We start from the raw sequence: 13,587 nt of genomic DNA on the forward strand, positions 1-13,587 counted from the left end.
TCAAAATGGCGTCCTCCCATAGCAATACACAACCTACATCTACGCAAGAAATTTTCTTTAAGTCAAAAAAATATGATATTTGTCAAAAGGTAAAACATGTAAAAAAAGTACCTTTTCTCAAAAATGTGACATCTGTCAAAAAGTTATATCCGAATGAAACAGAGAAGCGTATAGGCGACTTAAAGAAAATTTCTTGCGTAGATGTAGGTTGTGTATTGCTATGGGAGGTCGCCATTTTGAAAATTTATTGTGAGTAAATGTGTAAAATAATTATTACAGTTTATTTACTTATTATTAATAATAAAATTATCTCATAAATCTTACTACTCAGACTAAAACATTTTTCTAAAATGTAACTTAAATTTTAAAAAAAAGTAAATAATTTAATTTTCCCTTTAATTTGATACATTTTCTAACTTAATTAGTCCTTAGTAATGACATAACAGGAATATTTCAACTTTCTGAAACAAATTACTAATTAGGTAATTTCCACCTAGGTACCTTTGAAGGCTTTTTTCTGCAAATAATACCCTATTAAGCAATAGTTTATTTTTATTTTTATGTAATTTTGGAACCTTGCGGAGTTTTTAAAATTAATAAGGGACCATGAGAATATCTTTTTCAATTTTTAATTTCAAGTAGAAAATTCAGAGCAGTCTAGCTCGATGATATAATTCGAACTTTCGATAAAAAAATAACTAACTTACATTACAGCTAGGAAGCTGAAACTTTTATGGTTAAAAGAACAACTTAAGAGGATGACACAAAAATAAAAAATGCTTTTAAAAAGTTATCCAAAAAATAATAAAACATAATTAATCCATTGAGGTCGATTTTCGTAGAAAATTTGGAAAAAAAAATCATAACTCCTAAACTACTAAAAATTGCTGAACATACATGGGGGTGATTTGGCTACCCCTTGACCTAAGGAATCAAACATTTTCCTTTGGACGTCACTCTTTGGGCCACCCTGTATAGAATGTAAATAAAACCTTTTTCTTTAATTTCGATACCAATTTAATTTCTAAAACTAGAACTAGCACGTCTCCCACCCCTCGGTAGCGCAAGAGAGAGACGCAACATCATATGTCTCCGTCTCTGTCTGGCGGCCATGCTGGTCCACGCAGCGGCAGCGCCCGCGCCGGCACTGCACTGCTCTGAAGTTGCCGTTGCTACAGCAGACCGGCTGCTCCAAGGAGGCCGCCATTATTGAGGAGGTTACCGCGCAATCTGGAACAAAATATTGGGCATGATGCCAAAGGTATGTACATAGATGTAGATGTAGATACAGAGCCTTTAGCATAAATATTCATCGTGAACGTGAAAAAAATTGCTCGATGAATTTTGTAGGAAAATTTTAGTTCTGCTACCGACCGCCAGGGGCGCTGTCCATATTTTTATACAAAATTACTCGATGAATTTCAACTTCACCTTCACGTTCACGATTAAAATTTATGCTACGGGCTCAGTGCCTCGAGTGCGAGCTTTTTCACCTATCGAGAAGTGAAATCAAAAACGCAGATTTGTATGGCGCACAGCTAGTATTCTCGATAGGTATTAAATCTCCCACGGTAGCTGATTAGTATGTAGTACATAATCATACTTACTGCAGTTCATGTTATCATATTCTGGTGTATTCGGTAGAGCCTGGTAGTGCCCTATCTGTTTGCCCCATTCGTCCACGCATATTTTTCTGAAAATATAGAAAAGATTACCATATTTCATGTACGGTCATGTGCAGAGAAATGTAACCCCCCTCTCATAGTGACATTGCTTCTGAGAGGGGTCAGATTTCTCGAACTTATATACTACCATACTTTTAGAAAATCGTACTTCAAGGGGTGTATAATACTTTTTTTTTTTAATTAGATGGTATATGTTATATAGAGGATAACATTGATAAATATTAAATTACTTACTTATTTATTAAGAAAATGTAATAAGAAGAAAATAATCCACCAAACTCACGTTCCATTATTAACGACGACACGGCCGTAAGTCCCGTCAGGGTGACAGTCCGAGACGTCATTGTAGTAGTCGACCGTATAGCCCTGGTCGATACTGGCCTGTAGCAGAGCCACCTTCTGTCGCTTCTCCTCTAGGCAGGGGCTGCTGAAGTTGTCAAAGTTGTAGGCAGCAAATAGGTCGAGGTCTTTGTCGTCTGAAGAGGAGGAAAGTTAGTAAAACGGGATGCTTTGCAGTTCTAATCCGCTATGGAGCCCTAAGAAAATACATTCGAATAGTTTCATTCATAAGTCAAACACACACAAATGCCCCAATTCCCCATCACCACATCTACAACTGGTTAGCTCAGTAACGGTGAGCCGCTTGGCGCAGATCTGTTCTTTTCGTAAGAGAAGTAGGTATATGCCTTGGATCTATCTTAGTATAGATATCTACATGACTGTGGGCTTAGTAGTAAGATTGTATGATATTATAATAATAAACTCACAGCAAGGCAGATCCGAAACTTTGTCCTCAGTCACGTTGACACTTTTGCCTTCCAACACGCCAGTCAACTTGTTGGCGCAGTGACAGATCTGGCCGACACACTGCACGGGGTAGAAGTTCCCGTCAGCGGTGCAGCGCGGGCCGTCAACAGGGAACCTGACTCCGGGGCCGATGGAGGCCTTCAGCCGGTGGACGCGGCGAGAGCATTCTGCGGATGAAAAGTGTGAAGTGCTGCTTCCTAACGTGCTTGATGGTAGGTATGACAAGGTACGATAACAAGATGTTGGTGCAACAACCAATGTGTTGCAGGAATATGTCTAGCTCGGGCTCGGGTAGATAGGCTGAATCATTTTGATGCCTAGATAATTTGGTAGCTATGAACGCAGCAGTAGTTAACTATTGTGAGTTGTGAACCTGGCCAGTCTTTATTTTATGACATTAGGTAAGTAGTTCTTTATTTAGACGACCGAATGGCGTAGTGGTTAGTGACCCTGACTACTGAGCCGATGGTCCCGGGTTCGATTCCCAGCTGGGGCAGATATTTGTTTAAACACAGATATTTGTTCTTGGATGTGCCCGTAAAATGGCAATAGGCCCGCCCCCTATTACATTGGGACTAACATAACACTGGCGAAAAGTGGGTGCAGCAATGCACCTCTGCCTACCCCGCAAGGGAGTACATTAGTACAAGGCGTGAGTGCATGTATATTTTGAAGAAATTGTTTAAATTTGAGTACCTTCTTATGGCATAAATAATCTTACCACACGGCATAGTTTGCGGCGTAACCCGACTGGAGTGTAGAACTTCTCCGAACAGTCGCTGACCGTCCTCATCTTGACAGAAACATCTGGAACCACCAAGAAATATCTACCATTAATCTACATACATACCTATCTATTATAGTAGGATTAGCCACTGAGTCCAATAGATCCGCAACTTCGTTTGCAAAAAATGTGCGGAAAACCTACCAATGCCTGCGAAACTACTTTGTTACTTTCACAATTTTTCTGCGTGTGTTGTAGTCTAGGGCGGCATAGACCCTAGACTAGAGGTTTCCCTCCTATTCTCGGCTTTAATTTTGGCCGCGCTCCAGCTAAGTCCAGCATGAGCTTATACACCGTAGAGCTTATTACCACTCTCACCATGAGGTCAAGGGGGTAACTCCACAAGATGCATGGACTTGATAACAAGCCGATAAGGACCTACATGCATCCTGTGTGCTATAAGATGTGGCTGGTATATACAGTTATTTACATTAATTTTTACAATATAATTTTGATAAGTGCTAATACAATGTAATTTTGATGGGATCTTCCGTCTTCGCTGTTGCTGTTGTCACCGCTGAAGTGGCAGGCGATAGGCACGACGACGCTCCGCTCGTGAGTTGCGCCGCTGGCATCCTGTCGCCGGGTGCACTGGACCGCTGCTGCTGGGGCCGCTGACTCCGGTTAAGTTCACCCGAAGCGCGCCTTGATGTGGTGTCCTGGTGCCGCTAAGTGATAGGCGCGGTGGCGCAGCTCGCGGCACCACTGCTAGCACCCATCACTGGGCACACCGGAGCTCGACTGCTGATGCAGCCAACCCTACCGGAACGATCCTCGGATCGCCCGGTTGACGCCTTCAGAGACGATGCGTCTCTGATTTCTAGCGCCTGATCAAAAAGTGGCTACTACTAGGGTGGTGTGGTCAGTGACCATATCCACCTGGATCCGGCTCGAAGGACCATGAAAAGGCTTGGTAGCCTTAAGTTCGGATCGCTGGTAGTAGAAGCAATTATTTATTTGTATATTTCATAGGGTCATTAACATGTAAGAAATCCTAATACCGCGATGTAGTTTGCGGGATAGTGACATCTATGTAAATACGTAAATACTATTTGATAACTGAACAAACGATTAATCATCAAACTCTGCCTATACACCTAGCTAGGTACTTAAGTTCTGTCTGCCTAACTTAACTGACGCGGTGTGAAACTAACAGTAAGAAAATGCTTTATAAATAGTTAAAACTACATCACTTACGTCTGAGTAGGCACGCAGACATAAGGCGCGAACCTCCCCTTGCCGTCACAAGCCGGTCGCTCTTCCAGCCACCCCCCCTCTCCCCCCAGCTGTCTCTGGTCAAACTCATCCTGCCTTTTGTGACACTCCGATAGCGAGGCTGGCACTGAAACGTGAAATAAAGGGAATTCCTTAATAAAGCTAAAGCAGGGTTCACATCTGCAAATGAAGATTTGGGGTTAGTTAGCTGCCCTGACCAGGGTGCGCTGGACGAATAAATACGTACATACAGGGTGTCCCAAAAGTCAACGTCATCCCTTAAAGGGCTGATAGGTCAGCTCATGAGAGGCCAGAATATCACAATATGACCTTAGTAAAAACTCGATAATTTTCGAGATATTGACACTTTTATAAATTTGCTGAAAATCGACACCTTGGATCAGTTTTATGCGTGCCGCCGGTACAAAAATCCATATTGTTAGAATTTGTTTGGTGTTGCATCATCCTGTATAGCCCTGCTATTGATCGCAGTCAAAAAAAATATAGAGTAATGCTGTAAGTATGTTTAAAAAAAACACGGTTTTTTCCAAAATGGTATGAAACGTTGCTATTGTTTCAATTAACAAAAAAGTTATTGCTATTTTAGTACAAAACGACCTCGATGTAAAATTGTTTGAAGGAAAATTATCAGACTGAATTTATTAAGGGTAAGTCATGTTGGAATGAGTAAAAGTAAAATAGGTGGTGGGGTCAGCCGTGGCAACATAGATGACGGAAAAATAGCTAAGAAAAAACTTACCAAACTCTTATAAAACATATTTTGCGTTTCTTACACCTTATTTAAAAAAAAAATTATTGACTTTTATTTTTATTTCTCAAAATTATATCACCACATTATTATATTAAGTACATAATCAGCAAAAAATAATCGTCATAATCATAATTTTGAGAGTTTGGTTTTGTTAATATAACTAACTTTAAAATAAATAACAAGTAATTAGAGGTAATGTTAATGACAAACTGATCTGTCCCTTTTTTGGATACTGTGGGTGTACAATGTACATGTGTAAGCGTTTTACTTGTACAATATCACACATTAGCACTACTCAGGAATGTACGTTACCATGCGCTACATTTATGGGGAATGTGGAGTTGCTATAGCCCACTTTTTTCGAGAAAGATACTCAAAATGCGTTTTTTTTATTAACTGTGACAACGTTGTCTCTTTTCCCACTCCTGCCCACACCACTATTTTACTTTTACTCATTCCAACATGACTTACCCTTAATAAATTCAGTCAGATAAATTTCCTTCAAACAATTTTACATCGAGGTCGTTTTGTACTAAAATAGCAATAACTTTTTTGTTAATTGAAACAATAGCAACGTTTCATACCATTTTGGAAACTGCATTAAATGAGCAATCTTTTCAAATAAGGTGCCAGGTTTGCGTGGTATATTTTTTTTACAGTATGTAGAGTCAAAGTTTTTTATAAAAAAATACGATTACCTTTTATGACTTTGAAAACCGTGTTTTTTTTTAAACATACAGCATTACTCGATATTTTTTTTGACTGCGATCAATAGCAGGGCTATACAGGGTGATGCAACACCAAAAAAAATCTAACAATATGGTTTTTGTACCGGCGGCACGCAAAAAACTGATCCAAGGTGTCGATTTTCAGCAAATTTATAAAAGTGTCAATATATCGAAAATTATCGAGTTTTTACTAAGGTTATTGTGATATTCTGGCCTTCATGAGCTGACCTATCAGCCCTTTAAGGGATGACGTTGACTTTTGGGACACCCTGTAGGGCAAAACACCCAGTAACTGACCATGTGCCAGTAACTGACCACCTTCCTCTTCAACTCCAATAAATAAGAAATTTAGCCAAGCAGGGCCATCTAGTGAACATCCAGTCTATTTTGTGGGTCATTGAGAGCATTACTGATACAAAAGATTTTGCCAGCCGCCAACAGATGGATAGTGAGCGATCGAAAAAGTTCAGTTGGCGCGCGAACCGAGTAAATTGCAGTTGTGACTAACGTATTTGTTAAGGTAAGTGAATTTTTTTATCGTAAAATTTACTATGAAAAAAATTGAAATCATTGAAAGAAAAAATTATACCATATAGATTTAATTATAAAAATTACGTTTTTGATAAGATTCAGCTTGTTATTTCCCGTTTGATTGTTTTAAATGGGGTGGACAGTTACTGGACGACAAAACAGCGATTTTCCAATAACTGACCACCTATGTCGGTTATTGGGATTTTTGGTTGAAGCTGAATTTAGGCAAAATAAGAACGTAATATTAAAGCTCATATGTGCCATTTTCTTGTGTCAAAATATGAGCATTCTATCTTCACTCCTTCCATTTACTGACATAGGCGGTCAGTTATTGGGTAAATTGGTGGTCAGTTACTGGTATTATTATATATGATATATTTTTACAGCTTTCAGCGAGATGAAGAAGCGCCAAGATAGCAAAAAAAGTATAGAAAAGGCAATTCCACTTGTCTGAGACAAACTAGGATCAACAAGACATTCCAAAATAATTCAGGGTGACATGCAAGCACCTTTTAAAATATAGAGAATTCAAACACAAAGTCCAAGTTTGTTCCAGATTCGGTATTAGCTGATGAGGAAGATAAAAACGCTAGTGGAGCATACTATCAGCCTAGGATAATGTGGATTCTCCAGGATAAAGACAGATGTCACCATTTTTCCTTAAAGATAATCCTTGGAGCAGTCCCTTCAAGAATGCAAGACCAGGAGACAAATGGCTTTCACCATCTCTCTCTATGAAAAGATACTCAAATGCTATCTTCAGAACAGCTGAAGGCGTACCTAACCAATGCCAGCGCTTGTGAACCAGATGAAATTGGTTCCCCGAGCACAAAAGCACTTGGCGAACAAGACCTCAATGACGCTATTAATGACCCAACCCGAATATACGTTACCGACGAAACGCGCCTCCACATTTTTCCAAAGACAGGCAAAGCTACTTCAGCAAAATAGGAAAAAGAAAGCATCACTACAATGCTAGCACCCTCAGCCGGTGCACCAACACGCCCTTCAATGGCATTATGAACGGCCAGCGAATAAATAAATAATAATAAGATTTAATCATAATTCCATTTTTAAACCATTTTAAATTGGTGGTCAGTTACTGGCATCGAGTGTGGTCAGTTACTAGATTTTAGTGGTCAGTTACTGGGAAAATCACTACTTTTTGTTTGCAAAAATATATAAAAAAATGAGTAACTTCTACATGTTTGCTATTTACTCAGGAATGTAGCTCTGTTATTCTAGTTTCTAAAACAAAAATCGGATTTAATAAGCGATAAGAATTGAGCCCGCTACAGATAAATTACTGGAACAACTCCCTTAAGGTGGTCAGTTACTGGGTGTTTTGCCCTATATTGTGTAGATACGTACATACCTTTATTCGTCCAGCGCTTCAGACAATAAAACATCAAGACGATTACTTAAATTATTGATTGCACATCAAACAAATAGTTAAGTATAAAGGCGAACCTAATGCTTGTTACATTCTCTACCAGTTAACCTTTGGGGATGTGGAGAAAGGATTATTTGGTTCATACTCCAGGTACTTATATGTCATTGTATAGTCGTAAATAAGTAGTAAGTAGGTAAATAGGCAAAGTGGAGCTCCTTGAAAGAGGCCTATATGCAGATTATTCAGCACTGGATTTTTATCGGCTAATGATGCTGTTGTATATAAGTACCTATTGGATCCAGCTAGCTGTATAAACTTACTTCTCTGACACGTTCCATCGATGCAGGTGAGTCCGTCAGCACATCTGCCGATGGTGGTGCCCTCGCCAGGCCCTCCGAGACTGCACGGGGAGTTTTCAGCTGAAACGCAAAATAACATAATATTATGGATGTGAAAAATCGGGTTGGTTTTGGAGTGTGGTCTGGAGTGTAGGCCGCGACTAGGCAAACGTAGTGTGGGACGCCCTCCGGCTAGATGGGGTGACGAATTGCGAAAGGTGGCTGGTTATGATTGGATGCGGAAAGCTAAAGATCGCATCCAGTGGCGTGCTTTGGGAGAGGCCTACGTCCAGCAGTGGCTGCTATAGGCTGATGATGATGAAAAATCGAGGGGAATCTCGGAAATAGGGCTCAAGTCTATGGGGTAGAGAATAGAGAAACAAGCCTTCAGGTCGCTTGCTGATGATGTTAGGTAACCGGTAACCGTCAGTGCCTGGATAAAAGAGGCTGAGGACAGAATGCTATATGATGCTTCTTAGCAGAGGATTCAGAGTAGCAAGTAGACTATTGTTGTTCCATCTTCTCCACAGCGTATCGGTGAACAACTCCGGAGCCTATAATAGGCAGTTGGGAGCGGTGGTAGCTCAGTCGGGTAAGCGCCCGCTTCTCACGCCAGAGATGCGGGTTTGAATCCCGGCGCTGACATGTACCAATGAGTTCTTTTCTGAATTTAAGTACAATGTATACCATCGCTCTTACGGTGCGTGAAGGAAAACATCGTGAGGAAACCTGCATATCTAGATTTAGCACATCTAGATGTGTGAACCCACCAATCCGCAGTGGACCAGCGTGGTGGGAAATGGTCCAAGCTTAGGAAGGCAGTTTAGACCTTGGGGATATGCACAACGGTTCCATTCGAGAGAGCCAGGTGCAGGTACTTACACCCCCACAGAGAATAGAATAGAATAGAATAGAATGGAATAGAAATATGCAGTTGAATTACTAACCACAATTATTAGCTAAATACCTACTATTTATTATCTGTGAGGTTGCAAGTACCCAAAGGTTGCAAGCACCTAGTACATTTGATACGATGTGGACTATAAATGCTGATGCTCCTATCGTACGTATCGTTTACTCATAAGTACTCTCAAGTCGTTGTTCTATGGCTGATGATGAAAAGACCTGATGACATACCAATGAAAGGCATGCAGAAGTGGCAGCAGTTGCATGTGGTCGGCGACGGTAGCGCCACGCCGGTCGTGTTGTTGAACCGACAGTTCCAAACATGATAAACACCAGTTCCAAACAGATTGTCACCGTGATAAAAGGATTAACTTGTTATTTTCCAGTCTCTGACTCACCAGCCAGGGTGTGCCTGATGTATTCTATCCATTACATTCTCTCTGACGGTATAACAAGCACCTGCTGTATCCGTGACCGATAAGACTATAGCCAGTCACACTCAATTGCTGGCACAACAATGCTGCTGATGGTTATAACATACCAATGAAAGGCATGCAGAAGTCACAGCAGTTGCAAGTAGTAGGCGACGGTAGCGCCACGCCGGTCGCGTTGTTGAACCGACAGTTGGGCGACGTGGCCGCGCAGGCACCAGCCTGGACCTGTCTCTGGAATTGGACGACCGAATGGTGTAGTGGTTAGTGACCCTGACTTCTTTGGTTCGATTCCCGGCTGGGGCAGATATTTGTTTAGGCAGATATTTTTACTCTGGTCTTGGGTGTTGATGTAGGTATATATTACCTATTATAATATGTATGTGTGTGTAGATATATCAGCTGTCCGATATCCATATTACAGGCTCCGCCTAGTTTGGCGTCGGATGGCCGTGTGACCTAACTCCACATAAGTAACAATATTATTTGATTACAAATAACATAGAAAGAAAACTTGTTGAGAGTTTATGCAAAAAGTTTTACTTAAGTAGGTACTTTGCGTTTGCAAAATTGATTCAGAAAGACCCTTAAAGCCACCCCATTCCGGCTTACTGTACCACTTTTGGAACACTCTGTCTTGTACTCTGCAATATTGACGTAGGTACTAACATTTAACAGCCGCAGCGCATCAGAATATTACTAACTAAAAATGTGACTTTGATGGTGGAACTTTTTCATTGCACACGAGTAGCAGTATCTAGTAAGTACAAATTTGATTCAAAGTTCGCGTTGTCCAACTCTACCTGCTGCCTATCTAAGAACCTTTAGATATAAGGCTTGTAGATATGGTATGAATTTATACTCACCAGGCAATATCCTTCCTCACACAGTACTTTCTCTGTGGCTTCTTGACACTCCAATTCACCAAATAAACAGAAATTAACCAAGAAAACAAAAAACAAATAATTTCTTATCGCCATTTTACATTATACACTGATTTGTCCTTCTTTGCCTAGTTATTAGCAGTGATTGAATAAATAATTACCAATCGACAAGCAATGCTTATCAGATTACCGGATTTAATCAATGATTAATAGGTACTTGAATGTCAAAGTATAAATACTTTATTTGGGTACTTCCTGTCGGTATGTATTGAACCTATCTGTACACCTACCTAAATCCTTATCCTTACTAATATTATAAATGCGAAAGTAACTGTGTCTGTCTGTCTGTCTGTCTGTCTGTCTGTTACTCTTTCACGCCAAAACTACTGAACGGATTTGAATGAAATTTGGTATACATACGGTCTAGACCATGGGAAAAAACATAGGCTACTTTTTATCCCGGAATTCCCACGGGAAAACTTTTTAAGGCGAAGCGAAGCGCGCGGGAACAGCTAGTAATGGTATAAAGTTCTAACCGATTTCGAGTTACCTCATTTTAGCGAATCCACCTTTAATGCACTAAATACTCTGCCAGCCCGTTCCATACTTTCTACGAGAGGTTTTGTCTTGGATTTCGACAAAACTACTTACCTATTCATTATCAAAACCTGTAGAGCAGGATAGAGGTAGACCTGCCGAATAGACTACACTCTCTTGTCTTGAGCGACGGTTCTCACACTGCCTCTCATGTGTTTTCTTCCCCGTAACAATCCGATCCGGTTCATATAATTATTACTGGGGTAATTTACTAGGGTACTTACGTACTTTTTAATAAAAAGCAATGGCGTCCTATGTACGACTTCACACACTAATAGTCATATAATCAGAGGTGCGAATAGTCCAGTAACTAAGTACTTAGCGCCACTTCTTCTTATCCATCGGCTCTGCACTTTATGCCTCGCCCGCTAGGTACGGTGGCCTGCGCCTAAAAGTATACAGGCGGAGATTTTAAAATAGCGATCTCAAGCTCACATGCTGCTCAAGCACATCCACATAAACACCACTGCTACACACATCACACACAACACGTCCCCGGATTTATAACAGATGTAGCTGGTCCCTTCATCATCAGGGATCGCTATTTTAAAAACTCCGCCTGTATACTTTTAGGCGCAGGCCACCGTACATGAAGGCACTTCAAGATGTCGATTCTTACGGTACAAAATTCTAATAAGGTTAAACAAAAAAAAAACAGTTGAAAATGAGATTTACGAAAACTTCTTCTCACAAATTCTTACAAATTTTTGTTAGCACTAAGCGTTTTTACAGGTATAAAACAAAACACTTACCTACATACCTACCTATCTATCTTTCAGTTACCTACACCCTTATCTCTACTTCGTCAATGCGTCCCATCCTCGCATCACCACTATCAGTCAGAATCCTTCTTCAAACATCTGTCTTATAAAATCTTAAAACAGTTACAAAACTGTATGCACAGTACATAGTTGTGGTAATGCGTTATCATGTAGATAAAACTACGGTAAATATGGTACTTACTTCCATGATAAGAATTTTATTATCACTATCAGTCATCCTACGTTTTGGTATACTTAGGTACTTAAATAGCGTTGATGGAATTTCTGGATCGACATGAAAACTTTCACATGAAAAATAGGACAGTCCGGCCCTGTTTCTCACTTGACTATGTTAAACTTAGCGTAAAATTAAGTCCTACTACAATTCAGGTAAGTAATCAAGTCAGTTCCTAGACATCGAAATCTATTTACTGCCAGTTTCTATATCTCTATCTGTCCATAACTGGTAGTTACTTTCATACGATTTTGACATAATCAAAAGTAACGATCTGTCAAAATCGTATGAAAGTAACTACCAGTTATAGATAGATAGAGTTATAGAAACTGGCAGTTAGCCGTTTTAGTGTCTGTTGGGCAAAGGCCTCCCCATATTTGCTCCACACGTCTCTGTTGTCGACCACCTGACGCCAATTCGGAAAAAATCTGTCCAGGTCGTCCTGCCATCTCCGCCTAGGTCTACCTAAAAAAAAACTGTTATTGAGATTTTTTTTCTATAGCGGTTTGTTGCTTTTTAATTTTATTTCGTGTGAAATTCAGCATGTTCAAGGCAACTGACTATACTTACCTACTTAAATACTAGGTTATGTACTTATGTACTTTATTTACCTTAGCAAGTATGTCATATAAATAATTATCTGCTAAGTATAGTGTAAAATACACAATTTATCTTATTTGAATAAGAATAATCACATGTAGCCTCGTTTTTCATATTTTAACAACGTCAAATCAAAAAGGCGTATGCATGAAATATACTAATGGGAAATACTTAGCTAGGTTTTATGTTCAATTATAATTAGTCCTCTACTTATATACGTTCCTCGTATGCCTAATTTCCTACCAACTATGTCTAATACCTAGTATATTAAGTACTTATACATACATAGGTATATCAAATATTTCATCTACCATTGTCGTCCATACCTGCCGTCCGTGACTGTCGGCTCTGAGGGGCCACCCACGCCCACGGGTTTTAGTACCAATGTCTCCATAGTCGGTTATCTAACCGACAGGGATTGGTTAATCAATTATACGTCATCTCCATATAAAATTATTGAAAGAAGTGTCAAAAGTCAACCACTACTACCTGGTTTTACTGGTTTTGCTCTAACCGACTATGGTGAAATTGGCACTTAGTCTCGCGAGCAATGATAAAGTTCACGCAGTCGGCGTATTGAAGTGTAGGTACATTTAACAGCGAGCGCATCAGAATGTTACCAACTAAAAAAGTAAATATTTTGATCAAATTCTAAATTAATTATTTTATAAAATTGAGGAATACCTATATTGAATTTGGAGTCGACATTTTCTAAGTGGAACTTTTTCATTGGTCGTAAGTGAAACATCCCTGATCATCCTCTTCCTGTTTAAGTGTATACTACAAAAGCCTTCGAGTTTCTTCAGCTCTTTACTTCTAATTCTTCCAGTTGTTAGACCTTAGGTAAAGAAATAGAAAGAAAGATTCAGTTATTTGACACACTGACAACAACAACAAAAAAACAGAAAATGATAGTACAA

At 39.7% G+C, this 13,587-nt stretch overlaps 1 protein-coding gene across 1 annotated transcript; it reads right to left on the reverse strand.

Annotated features, from left to right (window-relative positions):
• Positions 1-999: 999 nt before the first annotated feature.
• Positions 1,000-10,632, reverse strand: LOC105391833 (thyroglobulin). The gene is made up of 9 exons (XM_048621900.1): positions 10,457-10,632; positions 9,701-9,824; positions 8,236-8,334; positions 4,474-4,618; positions 3,214-3,299; positions 2,453-2,659; positions 1,969-2,161; positions 1,608-1,693; positions 1,000-1,230 (listed from the first exon to the last, which is right to left on the reverse strand). The coding sequence occupies exons 1-9, from the start codon at positions 10,568-10,570 to the stop codon at positions 1,037-1,039; spliced, it is 1,248 nt and encodes a 415-aa protein (XP_048477857.1). The 5' UTR covers positions 10,571-10,632; the 3' UTR covers positions 1,000-1,036.
• Between the last annotated feature and the right edge of the window lie 2,955 nt (positions 10,633-13,587).

This window comes from Plutella xylostella, chromosome 2, assembly GCF_932276165.1.
Source record: "Plutella xylostella chromosome 2, ilPluXylo3.1, whole genome shotgun sequence".
NCBI classification, from domain to species: Eukaryota; Metazoa; Arthropoda; class Insecta; order Lepidoptera; family Plutellidae; genus Plutella; species Plutella xylostella.

Excerpts from the sequence above, each read along its gene's own strand:
- LOC105391833 (XM_048621900.1), bottom strand. The coding sequence starts at position 10,570 with ATGGCGATAAGAAATTATTTGTTTTTTGTTTTCTTGGTTAATTTCTGT. Across the intron at positions 9,825-10,456 it reads GTGAGGAAGGATATTGCCTG|AGACAGGTCCAGGCTGGTGC; the intron begins GTGAGTATAAAT and ends GTCCAATTCCAG. Across the intron at positions 4,619-8,235 it reads CGATGGAACGTGTCAGAGAA|TGCCAGCCTCGCTATCGGAG; the intron begins GTAAGTTTATAC and ends TTCACGTTTCAG.